This window comes from Stegostoma tigrinum, chromosome 16 (genome assembly GCF_030684315.1).
Source record: "Stegostoma tigrinum isolate sSteTig4 chromosome 16, sSteTig4.hap1, whole genome shotgun sequence".
Lineage (NCBI taxonomy): Eukaryota > Metazoa > Chordata > Chondrichthyes > Orectolobiformes > Stegostomatidae > Stegostoma > Stegostoma tigrinum.
This window is the reverse complement of record NC_081369.1, coordinates 24,226,465-24,254,056: the sequence shown is the minus strand read 5'-3', so window position 1 is coordinate 24,254,056 and position 27,592 is coordinate 24,226,465. Positions and strand designations below refer to the sequence as shown.

Genomic DNA, 27,592 nt, shown 5'->3' with positions numbered 1-27,592 from the left:
GCACTTTATTTATCAAATGATAACAAAGTGTGAAGCTGGATGAGCACAGCAGCCCAAGCAGCATCTCAGGAGCACAAAAACTGATGTTTTGGGCTTAGACCCTTCATCAGAGAGGGGATGGGGAGAGGGTTCTGAGATAAATAGGGAGAGAGGGGGAGGCAGACCAAAGATGGATAGACGAGAAGATAGGTGGAGAGGAGTGTACAGGAGGGGAGGTGGGGAGGGGATAGGTCAGTCCGGGGAGGACAGACAGGTCAAGAAGGTGGGATGAGGTTAGTAGGTAGGAAATGGAGGTGCGGCTTGGGGTGGGAGGAGGGGATAGGTGAGAGGAAGAACAGGTTAGGGAGGCGGGGGCAAGATGGGCTGGTTTTGGGATGCAGTGGGGGAGGGGGAGATTTTGAAGCTTGTGAAGTCCACATTGATACCATTGGGTTGCAGGGTTCCCAAGCGGAATATGAGTTGTTGCTCCTGCAACCTTCGGGTGGCATCATTGTGGCACTGCAGGAGGTCCATGATGGACATGTCGTCTGAGGAATGGGAGGGGGAGTTAAAATGGTTTGCGACTGGGAGGTGCAGTTGTTTATTGCGAACCGAGCGAAGGTGTTCTGCAAAGCGGTCCCCAAGCCTCCGCTTGGTCTCCCCAATGTAGAGGATGCCACACCGGGTACAGTGGATACAGTATACCACATTGGCAGATGTGCAGGTGAACATCTGCTTAATATGGAAAGTCATTTTGGGGCCTGGAATGGAGAGGAGGGAGGAGGTGTAGGGGCAAGTGTAGCACTTCCTGCGGTTGCAGGGGAAGGTGACGGCTTTGCAGAACACCTCTGCTCGGTTCGCAATAAACAACTGCACCTCCCAGTCGTGAACCATTTTAACTCCCCTCCCATTCCTCAGACGACATGTCCATCATGGGCCTCCTGCAGTGCCACAATGTTGCCACCCGAAAGTTGCAGGGACAGCAACTCATATTCTGCTTGGGAACCCTGCAGCCCAACTGTATCAATGTGGACTTGACAAGCTTCAAAATCTCCCCCTCCCAAGTGCATCCCAGAACCAGCCCAGCTCGTCCCTCCCCCCACTGCATCCCAAAACCAGCCCAGCTCATCTCCGCCTCCCTAACCTGTGCTTCCTCTCACCTACTCCTCCTCCCACCTCAACCCGCACCTCCATTTCCTACTTACTAACCTCATCCCGCCTCCTTGACCTGTCTGTCCTCCCCGGACTGACCTATCCCCACCCAATCTATACATTCCTCTCCACCTATCTTCTCCTCTATCCATCTTTGGTCCGCCTCCCCGTCTCTCCCTATTTATCTCAGAACCCTCTCCCCATCCCCCTCTCTGATGAAGGGTCTAGGCCCGAAACATCAGCTTTTGTGCTCCTGAGATGCTGCTTGGCCTGCTGTGTTCATCCAGCTTCACACTTTGTTACCTTGGATTCTCCAGCATCTGTAGTTCCCATTATCTCTTTATTTATCAATGTTGGGTAGCACAGTGGTGAAACATTTGTTTCTTATACTTAAATGGTGGATTTTTGATACCAAACTTAGAATTCATCAAAGTGCAGGAAACAAAGTTTGAAGCAAATGAAATAAATTAGGCTAGGTACAACAAACAGAAAGGTGCATTTATTGTACTACTTTACTATGGTGAAATGACCAGGAATCCTTGACAAGTGCACTATCAAGCACACAATGAAACATTCAGAAAGATGTCAGAATTTGTTTGGGCTTTGAGGACCATTTTAAAAAGGAGTAGAGAGAGTGGTGGAAAAGTAGACAAATTTTGGAAGAAAATTCCAGAATTTAGGTTGCAGCCAGTTGAGAATATGGTCAGGATGGCAGACTAAGTAAATTAAGGGATGCACAGGGAGCTCAAATTAGTTAAGGACAGAAAACTCAGAAGGTTATATGGTTAAGGGATGTTTCAGAGATACTATGAATATGCAAGATATAAATATACATAAGTTAAACGTATATAGAAGTTACATGTACACATAAACATAGGGCTATATATTCAATATTGCTATACTTGGTTTATGGGAGCTGCAAGGGTGAATTTAGTAGAATGGCAGTTTATGCCTGACTTACAAGAATATCAAGGATATTTTAAAATGAGGGCCCTGCGCCGTTAATATTAGTCAGAATTTTATCTGTTGTATCCTCTGTCCTTTGACAGTTCATTTTATTGCCAATGCTGACTGAAAATTGAAGGGACCAGACTATGCCAGGGACAATCCGACACATCAAATTTTCTGCATTGACATGTTTGGAGCATTTGTGTGGGTGCTCAGCACCATGAAATTGGACATTTTGAATTTAGGCCTGTTCTGTTTCTCATGTACACTGCATATTAACAGAATTAACATTACTTGACAAAACTTGAAATCCCTCAAAAAAAATAAACAGTTCTCCTCATCATGGCATTTAAATGTCTCTCACATGATTCCTGTGTACCACTCAAAGTCTATGCCAATCATATTCACTTTTTGAACCAAAAACTCCAGATCAGTCCCAAAATTAACATTTTCCATTTGACTTGTCCTAACATCAGAACGTACTTTGAAGTAGTGTACTAATTCACTTTTTCTATATATGTTATATATTTCAATAATTTAAAATGTTATTAAACTTATTTAATCATATTGATATTCCATTCCAGTTTGTGGAAAAGCATCTTAACTTCATATACAAATGAAGAGAAATTTGAACATTTTTAAAAAATAATTCATACTTGAGATGTGAGCATTGCTGGCAGACTAGCTTTTTTTTGCTCATTGCTAATTTTGTTTGAACTGACTCGCTTGCTGGACCATTTCAAAGGGAAATTAAGATTCAAGATTTGGAGTCACCTGTAGACAAGGCTGGATGGGGTCAATATATTTCTTCCCGGAGAATATGAATAAAATTGATGGTTAGCAAAAATTTCAGTTGTTTCGTGAGTATTACTGTGGCTAGCTAGGGTACTGTTTTGAGAGAGGGTTACTGGGCCTGAAACATTAACTCTGATTTCTCTTCATTGATGCTGCCAGACCTGCTGAGCTTTTCCAGCAATTTCTGTTTTTGTTTGTGAAAAGAGCACATTACGTTCTTTTCACTGTTGTAAAAGAAAAATAGTTAATACCATATTTAAAATTCCTTAATTTCAGTCTCAAATGTATTGGATATTGAAGTAACTTGTAATATTCCCATTTTATTAGCATTAATTGGATTTTATCTGGTTCTTGGTTATGAACCGGAAGGATTTTTTCCTCACTTATGCCCTCACAGCTATTATCTCAGCCAAATTTTCTTCTCAAATTCACCTTCAAAGGCTTCAGGACAATTTTTTTTGTCACTTTGATGTACTACTGAAGGGAAATGACATGGTGTGTATTGCTTTATTTCAGCTTAGACGTTAAACAGAGGTCCTAATATGATTCAACGGCAATTTTATTTTAGAACAGCAAAGTTCTCCCTATGACCTACTTAAAACCTATCCCGCAAACATCACTAAAACAAATTATCCGGTCATTATCACATTGCTAGAGATCCCATTCCATGTGAATTGGTTAGTACATTTTCTACATTGCAACGTCTCAACTTCAAAAGTACTTCCTGAGCTATAAACTACTTCTGAATATCCCCAGGTTGAGAAAAATCAATAAACATACAGTGAGCTCTGGTATAACGCATGTTCTGGCAATGTGAATTGGCTATAATGTGACTGACAAATCGGTGATCATTGTTTTCAAAACGCAAACTTCTGTTGGCAAAACCACAATTCCGTCAGTGTATGGAGGAGTATGCGCCATTATCACATGCTCGTTTCGTGGGCTTTGTCCTGAGCACGTGTAATGTGAGCACCAAAACAGCCTCCACACTGGCATCACGTGATCATTTGCAGGCCTTGTTCATGAAGCACTTTCTGTGTACTCCCTGATTTTCTTTTCTTTTGCCAATTCTGCTGTGTTACCCACAAAAGTGCGAAAACAAAGTGATAAGAATGTTAGCAAGAAGCATCCTGGTGATAAAATTGCAGGTGATGAATATAAAAGAAAGGCTATAACACTTGAAGAGAAGCTAGATGTTATAAAGCATTTTGAGTGTAATGAGAGAACATGTGATATAATCATGTTACAGGAATAAAGGAGTCTACCTTATGCACCATTAGAGAAAATGCAGAAAAGATTAAAGCAAGCTGTATTGGTGGAACAAGTCTGAGTGCTCGCAAATCTGAGGTGGTCACGGACAAAGAAACTTGAGGAAGCGGAGCAACTTCCAAGTGTGTGTATAGAAGATCAAATGAGAAAGTGATCTGGGACCACCTTTCTCACTGTAAAAGAGAAAACCTTATGAAGATCTAACCAAAAAAACTGAAAATCCTGCAGATGTGCCTGCTTTTAGTGTGAAGATCTTATTTGGCACCCTATGAACAGCTTCTTCATGAAAGAAGAAAAAAGGTAAAGCAACAAATACTGAATGTCTTTTTTAAGCCAACCCCCTAGCAACAGTCATAAGATAATAAACCACAGCCATCCACTTCTGGATTAACTATTTTTTTTCCCCCCTAGCCCCACAACCACAACTGCACCTGAAAGTGATGATAATGATGCCGATGATGAGACCTTCAGCCCCTGCATTAACAACAGACCAACCTCAAAACCTCCTCTCCTATCAAGTCATCTTGACATTTTTTCAAGGTAATGTGTTGAATTTAATTTTATTTCATTATTAGATATAAATTTAATGTTTATTCAAACTGTGCTATCTTTTGTGTTAGGCTTTTGGGTGATTTTTGAGCAACTTTGAGTGATTTTTTTTGGTGGTCTGCCCCTAAACCCACTTTTCTCATGGGCCGCATTATTTCTAGTGTGATTTTCTGTAACACATATTGCGCAGAAATGCAACTAGCATGTTACAGCAGAACTGACTGTATCTCAAAACAAAATATGATAAAAATGTTTTATTGTAAATTTTTCTTTAGGGTCAGGCAAATGATTTGGTTTTTGGACTTCTCTACGATTACTGCATTGCTGAAGCCATTCAATTACTGATTTGAAAATAAAAAGAGATCAGCCATGATTTTGTTGCACGGTGGAAAAGGTTTGAGGGGCTGAATGGTCTTCTACTGCTCTTATTTTGTATGTTCATGTGTATGCTCATAAATAGAAAGAATCCAGCCATTTATGCTGGAATGCTCCAAACTGCAATTAGTTAATTCATTCAACAGAAGGAATAGTGTTTGAATTAGTGACAAATAGCTAAGTCTGAGGGAACTGGATCAGCGTAAGGATTTTCCACATTGAAATAAAGAATCACTTGGTGACAAGATTCTGGCCCATGTGGAGTTATTTCAGTGGCAATGAGAAAAAAGAACAATCATAAAGAAATATGCTCCCAACCATTGTCTTTGAGTTGGAATAAACATTTCTGGCATCATGCTGTTATTTGGGAAGCTTGAATAATTTGATCTTGCCATCGAAGACTGGGCCCAGTATGTGGAAAGAATGTATTACTTTTTCCGGGCAAATGACATTAGGACAGATGAAAAGAACAAGCAATTCTCCTGGCAGATTGTTGACCTACAGCCTTTTCAGTTACTAGGAGCCTAACCTACCCCGAGGCACCAGATGTTAAAATCTTTTAAGAGTTGACGGATTTAGTGAACGAATATTATGACCACATGCTTCCTCTAATTGTGAGATGTAATTGGTTTTACGCAGAATCGGGGCATCCGCGTCGGGAATTGAGATGCTTGGCACAAGCATGTGACTGCGGTTTAACCAATGATAAGATGCTGAGTGACTGTTTGGCTTGAGGGATTTATGATGCAAAAGCACATACTAGCTAGATCCCAACCATTCTTCAAAACAGGTACTACAACTGGCTTTATCAGTGGAACATGTGGCAAGTGGAGCATGTTAGTTGCAGGAAACGCACGTGGAGGTAGACACTCTCGCAAGTCCATCCGAGCTTGGGGACTTTTTGAAGGCAATTGCACAGTTTCACTCAGGACATATCCCTAATAGAGTTACGCTAGGTCAGCCTACTGCAAAATCTCAAAACAAAGCCAATCCTCAGCCAAACGTGTAAAATTTTCTTCAGGATCCAGACCAGCACGCCATTGTAGTTGCTGCCAGTATGTGGGCTCAAGACAGCAAAAGAGTCCCAATTGGCCTGAATTGAGTGACGGAACTCATAGGCTGGTATCCAGGAGTGAGCAGATCCTGGTAGGGAACAGTTAAATTGGTTCTGATTTGGATGTTATTAAACAATCAAAATAAACGTCTGGTTAAATGGTCACCTGGTTCTAATGGAGGGTGATACTGGAGCAGCCATTTCAGCCGTTTGTGGAACCAGTCTTTAACAAAATTCACCCTGGACTCCAGCCCTTAAGTTTGAGCAAGACCTCAGCTGGACTGAGAAGCAATGCCGGGGAACATTTACAGATTTAAGGTTCTGTTCTCGTATGAGAAGCAGTTGGTTGAGTTATCACTGATTTTAATAAAAGGCTCAGGCCCAAGTTTGATGGGCGAAATTGGATGAAACAGATTCAGCTAGATTGGTCCAACATTTTCCTGTTAGAAAATGGCTGCTTAAGCGAAGTCCTAATTAAATGCCTGGAGATTTTTCAGGATGGTCTAGGGACTTTGAAAGGAGCCAAGGTTACCTTGTATGCTGGCCAAGAAACAATTCCATGATTTTGCAGGCCTTGCCTAGTGCCATTTGCCTAATGGTCAAAAAAGTAGAGGCAGAAATCAGAAGGCTGGAAAGCAAAGGAATCGTCAACCCAGTCCTGTTTGTGCAATGGGCAGCACCAGTTGTACCGGTTTGACAGCCCAATGGGTTGATTCACTTTGTGGGGATTTTAAAGAAACGGTAAACTGCTTACACAGCTGGAAAAATACCCAATCCCTCACAGAGGATTTATATGCAATACTGGTGGAGAGGCAGCATGGGGGTGGGTGGGGAGCTGTCCTTTATGAAACTGGACATGAGCCATGCATACTTGCAACTGTGGTTAGATGAGGATTCCCAGAAGAATGCAACAATTAATACCCATGTGGGTTTGTACCAATACACAACTCTGCCATTTGGGGTACCATCAGCCTGTGCATATTGTCAACAGACAATGGAGGACGTTTTACAAGCTTTACCCCAGGTCCCCTTTTATCTGGATAACATGCAAATAACTGGAAAGATCAATAAGGAGCACTTAGAGAACTCGGACGTGGTCCCTAGATGTTTCTCTCACACAGGCGTACACCTTAGAAGGAAAAATGTGTGTTCCAGGCATCCCAAGTAACCGAAATGGCCTGAGAGTTGACAAGACTAGAGTACACCCATTGGAAGATAAAGGGAGAGTGATCAAAGGTGCCCAGCTTCCACATGTGTACCATAGCATAGGTCTTTCCTTGTGTTGGTGAATTATTATGGAAAGTTCATATATAAACCGGTCTCCATCCGGATACCTTTGCATCAACTCCCAAAAAAGCGTTAGCCTTGGAAACAATCAGGTAGCCAAGCCACAGCTTTCAGTGAAGTGAAGAAACTAGCAATCATCCTGCAAGGTGTTGGCTCACTATGGATGACCCAACAGATAGGAATGCCCAATAGTGCATGCATCCAGGACTTTGGCTGATGTAGACCGTAAATATGCCCAGACAGAGAAGGAAGGTTTGGTGGTCATATTTGGTGTCAGGAAATTCCACCAATACCTTTACAGATCCAACTTTGTCACAACAAAGGACCATGAACCTCTGCTAGACGTACTTAAAGAGGACAAGGCATTGCCACCTATAACTTTTAGGCCGAATTAGGTGGTGGGCTCTAACACTTATGTGTGTATCTGTCCAGGAGTAAAAGTAGCAATGTGAATGCATTGAGCTGGCTCTCGCTGGTAGATACACCACCAGTGGTACCGCCATTGGAAGAGTCCGTAACGGTTTTAAATTTTCTGGACACATTTCCAGTCGCAGCTGACAATATCAGACTTTGGAATGCAGAAAGATCTGGTTCTGGCAAAACTGAAACAGCTAGTGGTGATGAGGGAAACCAAAAGGTTGTCACAACCAGAACCGAAACCTTTTTGGACCCAAAGAGACCAGATCATAGTAGAGGACAGCGTATTATTATGGGGAGCAAGAGTGATTGTCACTGCTAGATAGTGCATGAACTCCAGTAGGGTCATCCAGGGGCGTCCAAAATGAAGACGATGGCAAAAAGTATGTCTGGTGGCCAAGATTGGATGCAGGCAAAGCGATATTGATGGGTAGTGTCCAGAGTGCCAGCAAGGACAAAAATTACTGACAACAGACCCCCCACATTCATGGAAATAATCAGGTAAACCCTGAGTTCGGTTACAAGTCGACTATGCAGGTCCTTACATGGGCTCAATGTTCTTAGTCATTGTGGACACCCACTCAAAGTGGCTGGATGTACATAGAGTTTCTTCATCAAACACCGAGATAACGATATAAAAATTGTGCACTTTTTTCGAAATACATGGATTCCTCTAAGTGTTGGTCACAGATAATGCACCCAGCAGGGAATCTGAGTGCTTCCTAAAGTCAAATGGTTTTTAGCATTTAAAGACAGCTCCATACTATCTATCATCCAATGGTATGGCAGAAAGAACAGCCCAAACTTTGATGGCAAACTTAGAGAAACAACCTACAACCTCATTTGATACCAAACTGTCTCGGTTACTTTTTGATTAGGACCACATCTTACGCAACTCCAGGGACAGCTGCAGCAGAGTTGCTACTAGGGTGAAGACTCTGCACTACATTAAATCTGATCTTCCCAGAATTGGGACGGAGGTGGGGGTGAAATGAAACAGCATCAGGAATGCCAATGATGCACACAAGACTCCGCTAACCGAAAGAGACAGTTGGCAGAGGAACAAAGTCTGGTGTAGAAATCATGGGAATGGCCCTGCATAGGTATCAGACATGGTTGACGTGAGATCAGGTCCCAGATGTATAAAGTTCAAGTAGGTGTGATGGTCTTGAATAAGCATGTGGACCATATAAAATCTGCAAACTTGCAAATGATATGGGAGCAAAATGGCACAGAGATGGTAGGAACTGTCGATGCTGGAGAATCTGAGACAAGGTGTAGAGCTAGATGAACATAGCAGGCCAAGCAGCATCAGAGGATCAGGAAAGCTCATGTTGCGGGTCTAGACCCTTCTTCCTTGGGAGCAAAATGTGCCTCGCTCCTCAATGGCCTTTCTGTCTGTTCTAGAACTGGTTTGTTCTCCCTCTCCATCAGGCATTGAAGATACCCCAGAATCCGAAATGGACACAGCAGATGACACTGCGTTCATGCCTTGGCAACCTGAAGAGAACTAATTTCTTCCAAGATGCTCTGGGTGCAACATGCGAGTTACTGTGTGTTACACACTGCCCATATCAGAGGCAGGATTGGAGAAAACTGACCTGGTGCTGAAACACTCCAGGAGGAGCCATAAAACAAAGAACTGGCCTATGTACTCAGATTCAGAGAGGCGGGATGTAGTGATTGTAACGAAGTCAGCCAGGTGGACCTCACAGAATAGGAGTTCTCTGAGTGGACCAAAAAACAGCCTCAATCAGGGAGCCCTGGCTAACAGATAAACAGGTCTATCAGACATACTGTTAACTCAGACTGCTGGATCAGTGTCAGGGACTCTCCATATGCAAATAAAGGTTGACTTGGTGATGGGATACTGGCCTCTGTGGAGTTATTCCATTGATCATCGTGGGCTTTATTGTGCTATTTTGAAAAACTGCATTTTGGCAGCTTTTGCAGACAATATTGCATTTTTTCTAATACTCTAAACACATTTCAGAAAGAAAAATTTCCCAAACTAATGTTACTATCTACAGTTATTGACTCAGCTTACAGTAGTAATATGCAAATATGCAATTTCATATGTGCAGTTAAACACAGAAGTCCAGACATTTCTGTCAGTCATCTTATCTTTTTCTGTAGTGTGCACTTTTGAAGTCCCAGTAGACTGCAATCAGTTCAAAAAGCCTGAAGTGACCAGAACTTGTACCTACAGAATATTAGTCTTGCTGTTGAATAAGGTGTAACTGGGTACTTAATGGCACACTAAGTTTACAATTAACACTGAATAGCCTCTCTGATCCTGAAAAAAACTATTTAATGTTCATGAAATCTCAACTTTCTTTACTTGTTTAAAATACATAAAAGCTTTTAATTAAGATTTTTTTCAGTTTATGCTGTTACAATTTCTAACTTAATCGTATAGAAATTTCCTATCTATTTCTTTTGCTCTCTTACCTGAGTGGATTAAAGATAATCAATACATTTTACTGCTTGGTTTGTTGTTTGTAATAATTCTATATGCTGATTACCCCAAGATGACAGTTGCGAGATATCTTTGACAACGAGGTGTAGAGCTGGATGAACACAGCAGGCCGAGCAGCATCACAGGAGCAGGAAGGCTGACGTTTCAGGCCTAGTCCCTTCCTCAGAACGGTCTAGGCCCTTTTTCTCTGAGGAAAGGTCTAGGCCCGAAACGTCACCTTCCTGCTCCTCTGATGCTGCCTGGCCTGCTGTGTTCATCCAGCTCTACACCTTGTTATCTGAGATTCTCCAGCATCTGCAGTTCCCAATATCTCTGCTAGATACTCAATTAACATTCAGATAGGGAACATGCAGTGTACAGGAAGTGCTAAATCTTTTAAGTTAACAGTCAGCACTATCACCTGGCTGCTAAGCACAAAATCTGACCCAAATGTCTGACTGAAACAATTACAGAATTAAACTTCAACTGTCATAGAAACTGAGGGAGAGCAGTTTCTTCTTACCTCTGTCCCGTTGCCTGGTGCTCTCTGAGATGCAGAAGGGACTCCTCATACTCCTTATCCTTCTTCCTAATTTGTTCTCTAAGTATCTCAATAGTCTGTTCCATCTCTTCCATCTGCACCTTCTGGGACTCAATGCAATTCTCCCTAAATAGCATACCAGTGAACATTAATTAATTAATAAATCAGTTGACATCTAATTCTGATTGTCTAATGTCTTATGACTATACCACAATAAATGTGAACATTTTCAAAATAAAAGTTGTCAAGTATGTTATTCAGAAGTTAACACGATGAAAAATGATATAAAAGGTCACTGAAATAAACAGAAATAATTTGGGGGTAATATCTCAGGGATATCAGTCGTTAATTATATTTCTTAATTATCACAAAATCACAGTTGACGCTCCGGATAATTGGAGGCTTTCTACTCTCTTTCAAAGTGAAACATCTACTGTTGACATCTAGTTCTGGTGCACAAATTGTCAGGACTATTGCCAAAATGTTATCGGTGAATGGTGCAGTTCCGCAGGGGTCAGTATTGGGACCATATCGATTCATGTTATACATTAACAATCTGGATTAAGGGATTGAAGGTATTGTTGCTAAATTTGCAGATTACACAAAGATAGATGGAGGGACAGGTAGTGTTGAGGAAACAGAGAGGCTGCAGAAGGACTTGGACATGCTAGGTCAGTGGGCAAAGAATTGGAAGATGAATATAATATTGTAAAGTGTGAGGTCATGCATTTTATTAGGAAGAATAAAGACATGGACTATTTTCTAAATAGAAAAATGCTTTGAAAACTGCAGCACAAAGGGACTTGTGAGTCGTAGTTCAGGATTCTCTTAAGTTTGACATGCAGGTTCAATTGGCAGTTAAGATATCAAATGAAACGTTAGCATTCATTTAAAGAGGGTTAGAATACGAGAGCAGAAAATGTACTGCTAAGGCTGCATAAGGTTTTGGTCAGACTGCATTTGGTACATTGAGAGCAGTTTTGTGTCCCTAATCTATGGAAGGATGTAGTGTCGTTGGAGCAAGTCCACAGAATGTTTATGCTAAAGATCCCGGAAATGAAGGGCTTGTCACATGAGGAGCAATTGACGACTCTGGGTCTGTGCTCCATTGAGTTTAGAAGGACGACAGGGCATCTGATTGAAACTTACAGGATATGAGAGGCCTAAATAGTGTGGACACGGAAAAGATCTTTCAACTAGTTGGAGAGATCAGGACCCAAGGGCACAGCCTCAGATTGAAGGGATGACCCTTTAGAACGGAGGGGAGGAGGAACTTCTTCAGCCAGAGGGTAGTTAATCCGTAGAAAACATTGCTGCAAAGGGCTGTGGAAGTCAAGTCAGAGAGCGTATTTAAGATGGAGACAGTTAGGTTCTTCATTGTTAAGGGAATTAAGGTTTTCAGGGAGTAGGAAATAGAATGGGGTTGAGAAACATATCTGCCATGATCAATCGGGAAGCAGACTCCATGTGCTGAATGGCTTAATTCTGCTTCTATATCTTATGATCTCATGCGCAGGCATCCAACTTACATTACCAACTATTGCACTAATAAAGCTATAAAAGCTTAGTTCAAATAAAAGCAAGTACATTGAACAGGTTGCTTTAGGAAGACTCAAACATCATAACTGTACACCAATGGTTTTTTTTATGCTTGTCCTTTAAACTCTGGTAATAACATCAACAGTAATGAGGTGTTTTTGTCAACCTTTCGTGCTCAACCCAGTACAATGAAAAAAATCAAAGTTTTATCCAGAAACATCTTGATAAGCTTGTCGTTCGTTCCTATTTGGATGTTTAGATTTTCTGATACAAATGCAAACTAATACTCTGGTGGTCTCTCCTTCTACACTCATGGAGACATATTAATCATGCCGTACAAAACAAATGACTTGGTCATAATTTTTGATTTGATACCTATGAGAAACCTGAGGTACACAAAGAAGATCCAACTAAAAGCTAAGGCATAAAAATGGCGAAAACTAGTCATCAGATCTGGAACTTACTTTTTAAGAACCAGCAGTAGATGACATAAAGGCAATAAAGAGAGAAAAAAAAATTATGGAAGTAGATTGGTAAAAAATATAACAAACAAACAGCAAGTGGTGCTATGGGAAGACAAAAACTGAGTTGCTAACGTAAGTCTGGGAGCCTTGGAGAATGCAACTGCGGAATTGGTAATAGGGAACAGGGAAATGGCTGTAATTAAATCAAAAGTATTTTCTTTATTCATTCACGGGATGAGAGTATCGGTGGCTAGGCAGCATTTATTGCCCATTCCTAGTTGCACAGAGGGCAGAGAAGAGTCAACCACATTGCTGCGGGCTTGGAGTCATGTGTTGGCTAGACCGGGTAAGGATGGCATTTTCCTTCCCTGAAGGACATCAGTGAGCCAATGGGTTTTTCCAACAAATGACAAAGGATTCACGTTATTACGGATTCTTAATTCCAGATATTTACTGAATTCAAATTCCACCATCTGTTGTGGCAGGATTCGAACCCAGGTCCCCAGAACATTATCTGGATCTCTGGATTAACAGTCAGCGATAATACTACTGGGTCATTGCCTCCCCCTAATTTGGCATGCTTTTCATCCTAAAAACATCCTAAAAGAACAGGTAAGCAACATACTATTGGGAGGGAAGATCTTGTAAAGGTGTCTACCACGAGGGGCAAAGTCTTTGACAAACTAAAGGAAGTAAATTCAGGACATGAAGGCCTGCATTCAAGGGTTATGAAAGAAGTGGCTACAGGGCGAGTTAGTGGCACTGGTTGAAATATTCCAGAATTCAGTGGATCTTTGGAACGTTCCAGCAGATTGGAAAATCGTTAACATGCTAATGTGTTCTTTACAGGAGAATCTCCTGCGTATTTTCCAAAATCCTGAAATAGATATTGTACATTTACTTACAAGGAATTTGTTAATTTGTTCAAGAAATTTTCTTGAAAACTATTTAAGTAAATATTCCCTTGTTGAGAGGTAGAAAACCCTTCTCTCTCCTTCGCAGCACCTGCCGATGGCCCAACAGCTTTGCGGCCTTACTCTATCCCTCCCCCAATGATCCTTGAAATCATCCTTTCCCCCATCATACCCCACACAACACCTGTCTTTTCCCTTCTTGTACCTCTCCCGATATCTTCCTGCTTCCCCATTCCTATTTTATAACCTCTATCATCCCAACCACCTTGGAGCCATATTCTGCCCCCAGAACACCTATTACACCCTCCTCCTTACCCCCTTGAAGCCTTCTTTTCATATGCCAAACCATAGATCCTTACAAAGTTATAGCACAGACAGAAACCATTTAACCCATTATGCCCATGCCAGCCAAATGAACTGCAAAAATTATATCATTCCTCCCCTTTATGAAGGAGACAAAATACTTATGCATCAACACATAAGTACCTTGTACATCTCTGAAAGATTCAACCCTTTTCTTAGTCATCCTCTTGCTGTTAATGAGCTGATAAAACATTTTGGGATTTTCCCAAATTGCACTAGCAAATATTTTCTTATATCCACTCTGTTTTCCTAATTTCCTTTTTCATTTCATTATTGTGAGTTTTATCCTCTAAACCTCCTAATATTTTACTTTTTTGAGGTTGTCATTTGCATTAGTGTTTGCTTCATCTTAGCCTGTTTGCTTCTGGATAACCAACGAATCTAGATTTTGCCTTACTACCCTTAATATCATGTCTACATCATGCTTATAAAGTCTAGAATATCTCCACGAATTGTCACTGGCTTCCCTTCAAGTCGTGTAATGTGTACTCCTTAGTCACGACCTTTCAGGTTTGTAAAGTTTGCCTTATCCTAATTTAAGAAATTTTATTCCCATTCTATATTGATAGTTTTTGACAAAGATGTGAAATCTAACTGTATTATGATCACTAACTCCAAAATGGTCACCCACAGCTAATTCATGCAGGTGTCCAGCATCGTTTCCAGTTGTAAATCTAGAGCTGTTCTCTCTTTCATTGGGGCTTGATACACGCTGGCTAAAGAAAAGTTCTCTTGAATGCATATCAAAAATTTTGTGCCAACTATACCTTTCATACTGTTCGCATCACAGATGATTACTTATTAGCTGAAGTCCCCAGCTATTGTTGCTCTATTCTTTATACACAGAAACTTGCCCACATACTTGCTCCCACCCCTCTCTATACACATACCTAGCGGTACGGTTGCCCCGTTCTCTTTGTTTCAGAGCTCAACCTAAATGGTCGCATTTGATATTTAACTTAATGTAACATCCCTTCTCATGTGATTGATTCTTTAAGAAATAAGGCTCTACCTTCTTTAATCCTCTTCTCTATCCTGCCTGAAAACTCTATATCCAGAGATATTGAGCTGTCATCACTCGACTGAAATCCAAGTTTTCATTAAGCAATGATATCATACAGCAATCAGTCTTGTGTCCTCAGCTCACTGACTTTACTCACCACGCCCCTTGCATTTACAAATATACCTTTAAATACTGCCAATTTTCAGTGCTATATATTTGTTAACCTCTTTGTCTGCACAATTACGTGGTAAATTTCTAACTCCTGTTTAATGGTCTGAATTTATTGACAAGTTCGCATCCATCTGGCAATTTAGTTTAAAGCCTCATTAACAGCGCCAGCAAATCTCCCTGCAAGAATATTTATTCTGGTCCAGTTCAGGTATAGACCATTCAGCTTGTACAGGTCCAACCTTTATAACAACCAATCCCAATGCCCCAGGACTCTGATGCTTGCCATCCTACACTAGATTTCCAGTGTGTGTTAAGTTGCTCAATTCTCTGTTTCTGTGCTCACTGGCAAGCGAGACTAATGCTTTAAAAATAAAAGCAAAAAAAAATACAGATGGTAAAGAAATCGGAAACAAACACAGAGAATCTGGAGAAACAGATGTGGTAGCACTTGAGAATTGAGAAAAAGAGTTAATATTTTGAGTCCAGTATGACTCTTCTACAGAATTGTTTTAATGGCTCTGCCATTCAATCTCCTACCTAGCTCCACCAAATCTGCCATCAAGACATCATCACCAATCCCATCAAAATTCTTGATATCAAAAGTGGATCACAAACTCTGGCTGATCACCCTTCATGGGAGAAAGTCCTACAGCCACTCAATAACATTCTTTACCTTGGCTTCAGGGAGAAATCACCCCAGAATCATGTTGCTGGTCACAGAAACACTGGTCTGACCACCTGTTTGTGAAATTTCAATTCACTGTTGTTCTTCCATTCGTCTTCCTACCTCCCTTGTCTAGCTTAACTGCTTCCGATGCTCCAGACTTGGTTCTGGCAGCAATCCCCCTGAAGAAATATCATCCTAGCCACAACCCAAAATTAAATACTGATTATCAAGCATGCTGGACTCAAGCAACTCCTGCATTGCCGACTTGGTTCTCTTAGGCTGCCTGGCGGTCATCCATTCCCTTGCTGCCTCAGTGTTACTGACCCACTTCCCTACATATTATCCATGTAGTTCTCTGCCAAATAAAAGCACAACAGTGATACCAGCCATCACTCAAGTTCCGAAACCTTGAGCTCAAGCTTGTGCAGCCAATGACATTTTCTGTCGGTGCTGTGTTCATGCCTTCACACGTACTGCAGGACATGTACTCCACTTGCTCACTCAGATCTGCCATCCCATAACATAAAAACACATTTTTTCTGCTATCCTCATTGTAATAGATTATCGGCGCTCACCAATCAGCTTTTTTCTTTGTGGTGAAGTAAAAGCCAACTGCAGTATACAGTAGAAAAAAAGAAAGGAGCAACATTTTCTTTCCTTTACAAAACTGCTTTGTACTTAGCAAACTCCCACTTCACACTCTGTTCAACCAATGCAGCACTCAGTGCAGATAATGCAGCACTGAGGGATATCTTACACTTGCCAAAAACAATTGACTCTTCCTTTAATAAAACTGCATAAAGTAGTCAACAAACTAAAATACTGCAGCTCCTCTCAGAGTTTGTAAACCCCTAAAGAAAGGCTGCAACAAACCCAATTTCTCTTCACCTAAAGTATGATATGTAGTTAACTGCTAAAGTAAAGGAAAAACTAGATTTCAGATTAAAACAAAATGTCTCTTAAGAGTCTGACACTTGCCAACTCTTCAGATTGAGGATACCTTCTATCATGATTTATGACACCCCACCAGACTGAATTTGATAGATTTCAAACATCTAGAACCTCAAGATAAGGTATTTACGAGGTGCTGTGGCACATCAGCAACAGAATTGCTCAAAAACAATGTGTAACCTCATGAAATGACAGTCTATCATTTCCATCAAGTCAGAGGATCAACCATGATTCAACGTAGATTGCAAGAAGGCAAACCGGCAGCAGCACAATGCATACCTAAAAATGAGGTGTCAAAAGGTTAATCTATAAAACAGGACCAGCCATGTGCCAAACGGAACAAGCTACAAGAGATAGATAGATAAAAGTGATTCCACTACCAGTGGATCAGATCGAAGCTCTGCAGTCCTGCCATCAGCAGGATGCATGGGGCAGCATGACAACTCAGTGGGCGCATTGCTATCACACAGCATCAAGGGCTCAGGTTTGATTCTACCTTTGGGGGACTGTGTGGAGTTTGTACATTTTCTCCATGTCTGTGGATTTCCTCTGGGAGCTCCAGTTTCCTCCCCACAGTCCAGGGATATGCAGGCTAGGTGGATTACGTAGGGTTACAAGTATAGGGTGGCGGGGAGGGTCTAGGTGGAATGCTCTTTAGTTCTTCAGAGTGTGTCAGTGTGGACTTTGGGGCCGAATGGCCTGCTTTCACACTGTAGCAATTCTACGATTCCATGATCAGCAGTTGTTAATGGCGGTAGATGATTAAACAACTCACTGTAAGAAACTCCAAAAACATCCCAATATGCAATGATAGGGCAGCCCAGCACATAAAGAAAAGGCTGAAGTATCTGCAATAATCTTCATTCAGAAGTGTTAATCAGATGATCTATCTTGGCTGTATGCAGAGGTCCCTAAAAAAATTTTCTCTAACCCGTATGCTCCACATGATGCATACTCTTGAGGGTCTGCACATGGCCATCAGGTTGCCAACATCAGTCATAGCACTGGCTTCAGGTTTGGGAGGTCTCTGCCATGCACTGACCTCAGTGGTCATGCAGATGGACAAAATATTAGCAGTAATGTTGCTTCCTTACATCATAAATACCAATCTTTTGTCAATTCAATTCCCTTCTTTTGGGACGTCAAAGGAAATGGTGTGGGAGAAGAGAAGCCATTGCAAGTGATATTCTGAACATAGTGAGATAGATGAAAAAAGAACCAAGTGAAACCATCTGGTTGACAGTGGAGGGGTGTAGTAAAGAAAGAGTGTCTTACAGATTTCGCACTTCTGCCCTGGCATCTTCAAGCAAGCTATGTCCATATCTGGGAAGCATAGGGTGGGGAGATCTTGTTGTCAGCTCTGGATCTTGAATTCTAATTCCTAAACAAATAATAATTAAAGATTAGAATGATACCATGTATATTAAATACAAAAGTAGGCTAAACATTAGTTAGTCACAGGAGGCTTGTTCCAGTCGAACAAATAATCACAAGCTCACAATATGAATAACAAAAAATAGTAAACTGTTTTATTGGAGTTGAATTGTCCAGTTTTACAAAGAAAACAATGCTGAAACTGGTCTGAAGGAATTTAGTTCTTGATGAAAGGTCATACACTGCAAAAAAAAAATCAAAAGCACTGTAGTATATTGTCACCTTTAGACATTTTTTTCCAAATATTTGGATAATGGTTCAATTGAAATGTACAGTTTTAAAACAGTATTTCATACAAGTTCTCAAAAACACTGAGGTGAAGAATGATTAAAATGTGAAATGTGTTAAAGTATTGAAATCGTTTCTTCAAAGATTTAGTGCTGCACACCAATAGATTCAGCATGTTAGGTGAAGGACGATCAAATCACCAGGAGTGGGAAGCAAGTAGAAAGCTGCAAAACTGAGATCAAGTGGCAGCATTGGAGAAGACAGAATATGTTGGGAACTAATAGTACTACGCAAATATCTGAATGCATAAGGCTTGTGTTAGGAACAAAAATGTCAAATTAATGGCAAATGGCAATTCTACTAAAGATATCAATTAGTCATAGAATCAAAGGGCTGTTCTGTAGTTAAAACATAATAATCTGAAACTTCTGTTTGGAATATCCCAGGTATGTCAGACTGCCATGGAGATAGTTTACAAAAATCTGCTCTTTTACGTGGAGTTTCCTCATGTGTTTTTCTTGAGAAAATAAGCTTAGTTTAGAGAAGTCAAAAAGTTTTGGGCTAACAGGTGGAAGCAAAAAGGTTGGTGGGACTAAGCCCACGGTACAGAAGTCAAAGAATAAGAATTTGCCAAGAGCTGCAGACTAGTAGTGGACCTGGAGAATAAAACTAGCAGAAACCAAGGTTTGTACTAATTTTCTGTTGAAATCATTGTGCAGGAATTGTGAGTGAAGCTCAGATTTCAGCTGAAAAGCTCTGAGATCTTACAAGGCAGTTGTGGGAAAAGGTGGGGTCAGACCGAAGAAATGGATAATCTTTGAAAACCTGACAAGTGGTCAAAGACAGTCTGGAGGAGTCATAGTACTAGTATGGTTTGAGTATTTCAGTCTAAAATGTGTTGTGTATTATTGTACTTTTTGATGTAAAGAATAAGTAATTCCTTAAGGCAGTGTTTAATTAGTAGTGCTCGCTTTACTTAATTCTTGTACAGTAAAAGTTATTTGCTCAAAACCATGGAATTTTATTGTTTAAATCTTTCGGCAAATAACCAGGATTTCAAATTTTTCTATGGAGATTGCTGGATTTGTTCAGTGTTAGCATAAAGTCATGTGACAAATTCCTGGCTGGGAAGCAGAAAACATAGGATGCAGAAGCATCAAAACTTGATGTTTAGTTCTAAAGAGTCAGACTCAAAATGATAACTCTGTCTTTCTTTCCACAGAGGCTGCCAGACCTGCTGAGTTTCTCTAGCATTACTCTGTGTTTGTTTCAGATTTTTGGTATCTGCACCATTTTATTTTCTATTTTAGTCTAGGGAGTTAAATTTGAACTTAGCATCCAAAAAACGAAAAATAAGATTGGAAAACAACACTTTTTTCGCACATGTAGCGTTTAAGTTTGTGGCTTGAACTGTAGTTCAGGCTAAGTCGTTCACCTGCAATTCTGGCAATTGTTAAACAGCTGAAGAAGTTGGAATGACAACAGATATAGAAAAGTTGATGATAAAGTTTCAAAATAGTGTTTAACAAAGGTACTCTCTTCCATTTTGTCATTTTGAATTACAAATCCTTGTATCTTTTCTGAATTGCTTGGGAGGTTGGGGAACCAATAGTTCCTCACTGCTTTCCACAGGGCATAGCCTCAGTCAAATCAGTGTTCTCCTTTCTCATGTACTGTAAATTTTGTGTTTATTTGAAATTTGGGATTCATCCATTTGCTCTGATGAACTTCAGATGAAAAGTGTTCTCTCCTTATTCAGCAATTGTCAAATTATATTTCCTAATTGTTGATTCTTTGTAAAACATTTTGCTAAACCAGTTCACGCTGGTGAATGGAGTAAGCAGAATAAGTGATTACATCTGATTTCAGGATTAATTGGCCAATATCATTTGGAATGGCTAAGTTAAAAAAAACACTTATCTGGCACTCCTTTTGAGGGCAGGGTAATGTGTACGAGAGATATATTCAGTAACTTATGTTATTATTCCTATTAATGGTGCTATAATTATCAATATGAGGAGGTTTCTAACTCCCAAAACTCACTCCTACAAAGACCCACCCACTTTTTTCTGTCTCAATTAGAATAATTTCAAGCGCACTTAGCTAAATTAGCAGGACCTCCTTAAATGTACAGATTGAATTCTTATTTATTTGGTCATTACTTTCACAGCATTCACAGCTGGGAATTAAAACTGAGCTCCATGGATACCTATATAGGACCAGCTCCACTAAAAATTTGCTGAAGCATTCCACAGTAATAAATTATTTTTCCTGTTGAGCTCAGTAAATACTAAATCTACTTTTCTTTCAACACTAGAGACAATACAGTATGGAGGAACATAGCAGGCCAGGCAGCAGAAGAACAGGAGAGTTGATGTTTCGGGTCAGGACCCTTCTTCAGAAATGGGGAGTGGGAAGGGAGCTGGGAAATAAATAGAGAGGAGAAATGGGGCTGGGGAAGGTAGGTGGGATGGTGGTAGGTGAATGCAGGTGGGGATTGGTCAGTGGGATGGGTGGGGCGGATAGGTGGAAGAGAAGATGGGTAGGTTGTGTCAGATCAAGGGAGCAGAGATGAAGAGATGAGAGAGAGGGTCAGATGTGGGATGAGGCTGAGGGGGGGGGTAGATTTTAAAACTGGTGAGGAGGCTTAGGATGGGCATGTCACCCAGGGAGTAGGAGGGGGAGTTAAAATGGTTGGCAACCGGAAGGTGTTGTCGTTTGTCACGTACAGAGTGCAGATGCTCTACGAAACGGTTTCCCAGCCTCTGCTTTGTCTCACTGATGTAGAGGAGGCCACATCGGGAGCAACAGATACAACAGACCAAGTTGGCAGATGTACAGGTGAACTCCTGTCTGACATGAAAGGTTTGCTTTGGGTTTTGAATGAAGGTGAGGGGGGAGGTGGACAGGCAGGTATAGCGCTTTCTGCAGTTGCATGGAAAGGTGCTGAGTGTGGTGGGGTTACTGGGGAGTGTGGAGTGGACGACAGTGTCGCCGAGTGGTCCCTACGAAAGGCAGATAGGGATGGGGAGGGAAATATCTCTTTGGTCATGGGGTCGGATTGTAGGTGGCGGAAGTGGCAGAGAATGATATGCTGGATGCACAGGCTGGTGGGTGATGTGTGAGGACAAAGGGGATTCTGTCTTTATTTTTGTTGGGGGGGGGAAGGGATTTGAGGGCAGAAGTGAGGGAAATGCAAGAGATGTCGTTGAAGACATTTTTGATCACTGGAGGGGGGTGTTGCGGTCCTTGAAGTAGGAGGACATCTGGGATGTCTAGGAGTGGAACGCTCCATCTTGGGAGCAGATGGGGCTGAGGTGGTGGAATTAGGAGTTGGGGATCACCTACTTGCAGTAAGATGGATGAGAAGAGGTGTAGTCTAGGTAGCTGTGGGAGTCAGTGGGCTTGAAATAGATGTCAGTGTTGAGGCGGTTACCAGAGATGGAGGCACAGAGGACCAGGAAGGGGAGGGAGGTATCAGAGATGGTCCAGGTGAATTTGAGGTACAAGTAAAGTTGATAAACTGTTCAACCTCTTCGTGGGAGCACGAGGCAGCACCAATACAGTCATCAATGTAGTGGAGGAAGAGGTGGAGGATACTGCCAGTCCAACAGCAGAGAAGGGAATGTTCCACGTATCCTACAAAGAGGCAGGCATAGCTTGGGCCCATGGCCACCCTGTTAGTCTGTAGAAGTGCGGTTCTTTCAACACCTTTCATTTTTAAACAAAGTACTCATTCTGAATCTGTAATCTTAGTGTCTTATTCTTTTACCCATGTAAACCTGGTTTCATTATCTTGCAAATTAAAAATTTTAAACCTTATGCTAGTGGAAAGCTGCTGGCTGAGGCAACATTAAGATGTATTGTACTTCCTGTCCAGCTACTGCAAAAGGTTGCAGTTTAGTCTGCTACTCAGCTGATCTGGCATGCTAACATGAGTTGGCCAATATACCTCAAGTGAGTTATCAAAAACGTGATTATAAAAAATAACAAAATTATTTTCTTTATCTATCCACTAAATATTATAAATGTCAATTATACATGCTCATTTTTAAATTCTGTAAACTACATTAGTATTTTAATTCCTTTTCACTTCCTTGTTGAAATTGAAGTGTTTACAACAGATAATAATGCTATAGAAGGGGCAACAAAACTACGATCTGCAGATTTGGAATCGCTTGCATTACAGTAACACAATACATTAACAAATTAATGTGAAAGTTAAGATAACTTTTCATTGCAACCCAAGTGCTAAAAGCTGCATTGCAGAGATGAACGTCAATTTATGACGAAATTGCTCAGAATTCCAGAAATTTACCTATCCATGCCAATATTTCTATTGACCATATTACTCCATGTCTTAACTCTATGATAGATAGTGATTAAACAAATAGATAACAATAGAAATTGCTGGTAATGCTCTGCAGGTCTGGCAACATCTGCAGAGGGAAATCAGAGTGAACAATTTTGGTCGAATGATCCTTCGTCAGAAACAACTGAAGCTTTATTTTGAGTAACTGCCCTACTTCTGCAGGTGCACAGTCTGACATTTTAAAAAAAGACTGAATTTGTCTGTCAAACATTCCAAACAAAGGAACTAAATAAAGTCATAGAGTCATACAGCACAGAAGCAGACCCTTTGGTCCAGCTCGACTGCACTGGCCAGATATCCCAATCTGACCTAGTCCCATTTTCTAGCATTTGGCCCATATCACTCCAAATCCCTGATATTCATATACCCATCCAGATGGGTTAAAGAAAAACTAAGCTAAATGGGTTCAGATGAACACTGATGACCACTGTTGTTCAAATAATAGTTTGTCTAGGCTTCAATAACATAGATAACAAAGGATTATTGTATTTAGGGGTCTAGTGCATTTTTATTGCATATTATCAGTCACAAGTTCAGTTTTATTATTCTGTAAATCCATTAATTATCAAGATTGTTGCATACTGGTTCACTTGAACCTTTCTAACAGTTGTTACCATGATAAGTCACAAAATATTTCAGGACTAGGAATGTCTAACACTTTTTTTTTGCCTTCTTCCTGGATTTTACTGGTTCCTATTAGAATTTCTTCACTGCAATAGTTTTACAAGTGAAAATGCATCTGAATGTTGGGCCACTTGTTTGCACACTGTAGGGATTCTATGTTGATGATGTGACATCCTCATCCTCCCTGCACTCTCACCTCACATTTACATTACACACTTACCAACTACAGCAGTGGCAAAACAGATGTCAATGATTCTCGAAGTTTAAATTCCAGAACAGGGCAGCTGCCTGCTGTGAAAATTAAGGACGGGGAAGGGGGTGCCTTCCCCCCAACAGTTCTGCACTATGAAAGAACAGTCCGGATGGGAGTGCTATCCACATTTCTGAAGGAGCCCTTTTGGAATTACCTGCCAGAAATGCAGAACTCTAGTCTTTCATTTCAATGAAGGGACAGCATGCAATCTGAATATGATTGCCACTCCTTGGAAAAATCTGGATCAAATGTAGCTTTAGGTCAGCACTGAAAAAGAAATTTATTTTGATTGATGGGAGAGACCATCAGAGAATGATTCTTTTTGTGCAATTCTTGGACAAAAGACGAACATATTTGGCTGAGAAGCTATTAGGAATATACAGCTTAAGCAATTGTGGCATAAAATATTGATCATTCACCCCTTTCAAGCATTTTCAACATTTCAAATAATCACAATATTGAAATTAATCCTTATAATCTGAATATATTAAAAATGACTAAATGCCAGAGACACATGAAAAAACAGGCTATAACTAATTCTTAATTTTACATCAAAAATATATCTAAGAATGAACTGGGGGTTATTGAAAGTTTAATGTGCTTCCTTGATTTAAAAATATTATGAACGAAATCTTTAGGTAAAAGCAATTCAAAGTACTACAGAATATGGTACAGTTGGAAATCTGAAAAAAAAAACTTCCAGCTATTTCCGTTACCTTTTTTAAGATTTTCTTGTGTAAAGGCAACTTCATGAACTTTTCTGAGGCCAGTATTTACACGTGATTGTATGTAACTGTATGGTGTGTTTCTACGGCCTTGCACTTGTAGCTGCTGTTTAGTTGCTACCAATCGATTCTTCAGCCCATCATTCTGCTTCTCCAGTTCACAAACTCTTTCCTGCAGTTCCTCAATCATCTCTTCCATCTCAATGTCCCTGCCTATCCGCTTGGTGCCGCCACTCTCCATCTCAGACCTCTTCTTATCATTTACAAGCCTAATTAGCTTAGTAGCCATCCTGACAGAACAGGAAAAGAATATGAAAAGTCAGCACAACTATTTTGTTGAAAAGGGCATAAACACTGCTAAAGATTCTAGCTTGGAACGTGAATAATACATTTCAGGTTTTGAAATAACTATTACTGCCTGTGAAGAATTCTTTGAAGTTAATCAAAACCATAGAAGAGCAATCTGCTGTGTAACACTGACAAATAGCAGTTTCCTACGGCTTATCATTCTAGCTTCCAGCACAGGCAACACATACTTACTCCATATGCTTGATGAATAACAAATCAAAGCAAGTTATATATGGAGCACACCATAAGTTCCTAAGAATAGTTCCAAGGAGTGGGTGTAGAAGGAATGTAAGGTTTTATTCTCATACCTTAACATTGTGTTTGCTCCTTTTACTGTACCACATACAGCGTAAAGAATTTAAAATTTTAAAACCTCGCAAGCTGTAAAGTTTAGGTGGTCCTTATAAAACCAATTCAATATGGAACACATCATTAATTATAAGCTCCTAACTTTAGCTTTGCTTTGCAACCTTAAACGAAACAATTGAAAAAGTAGATTTGAACAAATAATGACTTTCAGGCACAGTTTGATTTTAAATTTAAGACAGGCCATCATGGCTTTCATTTTTTTTCCCCAAAATACTGTCAGAATGTAATGTTGGCATTTGATCAACTGTACCTTTGATTTCATCCAGTTTTGATGTGAAATACTAACTGGGAACAAAAGTCTATCAAAGGGCACATGAGGGTGATGTAATAATAGAGTAACAGAAAACATACATATCAGTGAATGTAAAACACTTGGCACAAAAAGAAAGGAAAGGTGGCTTTGATGAATAGGACAAGTTGCAGACCATACAAAATTGGTCACACATCTCTAACACCAGGATTTTGTGCCTGGTTAATAACAAGCCTTGATTTTTGCACTGAGCTTGTCACATGTATAAAGTGATATATCCGTTTATTTGTTTAAGGTGGGTGATTTGCTATGATGTGGTATATGTCAAGTGCTCGATTTAAGTGGGGAACAGTGAAACCAAATATATTTATATACATCAGAGGAGATGGAAGTAAAACATATGTTGGATTACCTCTAAACATCAACAATGTTTGGAAAAAAAACAATTAAACACTTCCTCTTTGCTGAAAGATTTTTTTTCTGAGGATAGTCAGGAAGCTTTTAGATGCAAAGAACTTCAGCATAAATTTTTGGGTTGTGGAAATTGTAGTTCACAGGATTATGCAAAATTTATTGGACTTTTTATTAGTGTTTAACCCCTTGCACACTCAACATGGTTCACAGCTGATAAATTGCCTTCCAAATAATGTTTTTACTGTAAGGACATTTACTAAAGATACAATAGCTTTGTGAAAGCAATGTTATTACTGACATTCAGCATGATATACCTTTTCATCTAATTTACCTCTGCGATATTGTTCAGAATACATCAGAGAATTAAGATGTTTATAGCTCAAATGAAAAAAAAACCAGAGCAGTGATTTAATCTAAATAATATGCTTTCAATAGCATTCTTGTGTATATTTTACCCCCTTCCATTATTTAAGCTGAGTACAAACAGCAAGATGGATTTAAATTTGACTGACCCTGAGGAGGTGGAATCGAAGGTATGTTGAAACAACTCCCAGACTCTGTCCCATCATCAGGGCAATTATTGACAGCGAGACCTGCAGAGAACAGACTGCCCTACCCCAAGGTGGTCAGTGTTCATAAATAATGGCTCAATCACAGTCGATCATATTGTTCTTTAAGAATTTTACCAATGCTGGGGAAATCCCCAACTTGTGAGGAGGCTATGAGCTAAATGAAGATGGTCTTGCAGAGGCAGCCTGTGGAAGGCTGAAGGTGGGCAACTCCACAGTCCTAGATTTCCCAGGAAGGATTTTCCACCCCTGCTAGAACCTGGCGCTGTGCTTTGTTTTTTAAAAGAAAAAGTTTGTTCCCCTTACTTGCCTCAGCACTGGGCAATGCTCTTTGCAGTGCTGTTGAAACTGCTGAATTTCCAGACCTCTGAATAGGCCACTGGGGCAGGCCGCTGTTCTGAATTGGATGGTTGACATCCATAAGATTCAGAGAGAAGTCCTGTTGCCCACCCCTGCATGTTGATGATAGGCACTTCCTTCTGATGTCAAACCATCACTCAATTGGTCTACTTCGGCTATGGCGTGCAAGATGAAGACACTTGAAGGCATAATTAACTTCTGCGTGGATTCTTCCCTAATCCCTAGCCATAAATTTGGCACAGGATTTGTGGAAACGTATGAGAAACAACTACTGTTCACATTATTTTGCCATGGTTTCCACTGCTGTTTTGCCAAAATTGACAACAATTACAATTACTGAGACAGATTGGGAAATACCTAAGTAAATAGCAGGGTCAAGTAAAAAGGGTCAAGTTTAGCTATACTTCTGGGTATGTCCTGGACTTCAGCATTGCACTGTAAATTTTGGCTTGGCGTTTTACTATTGCTTACAAAGAGTCTTGGCGAACTAGGATAGATGTTCTGAGATTAACAGTGCTGCAGAGGAGATGCTGAATTTTGGCTTAATGGCCCTTTAATCTGGCACAACAGTGAATTATAAAACCTGGGTTTGACAGGACTATGAAAGCCAAACTCAAGGTCACTTAAAAAAAATCAGTGGTTCTCAACAGTTTGTAGCGGAGCAAAACTGGGTAAACGATCCCCTGTCTAGCAGCACTGGATTGTTATTTTCTGAAGTATCACTATTAACAGTGAATTTAGTTATTTCTG

At 40.4% G+C, this 27,592-nt stretch overlaps 1 protein-coding gene across 10 annotated transcripts in view; it reads right to left on the bottom strand.

Moving 5' to 3' along the window:
- rpgrip1l (RPGRIP1 like) overlaps positions 1–27,592 on the bottom strand; it is a 193,813-nt gene that overhangs the window by 139,356 nt on the left and 26,865 nt on the right. For 8 of the 10 annotated variants that reach the window (XR_007249114.2, XM_048546734.2, XM_048546733.2 and 5 more), the window contains exons 4-6: positions 24,524–24,822; positions 18,172–18,277; positions 10,807–10,950 (exon numbers count right to left, since the gene is read on the bottom strand). Coding sequence is in view for 9 of the 10 variants with exons in the window: in XM_048546734.2 (XP_048402691.1) it covers positions 10,807–10,950; positions 18,172–18,277; positions 24,524–24,822 (549 nt within the window). In the remaining variant the exon portion in view is untranslated. Of the gene's footprint in view, positions 1–10,806; positions 10,951–18,170; positions 18,278–24,523; positions 24,823–27,592 lie in introns of those variants that run through there. The other 2 variants (XM_048546730.2, XM_048546737.2) reach the window with 2 other exon arrangements.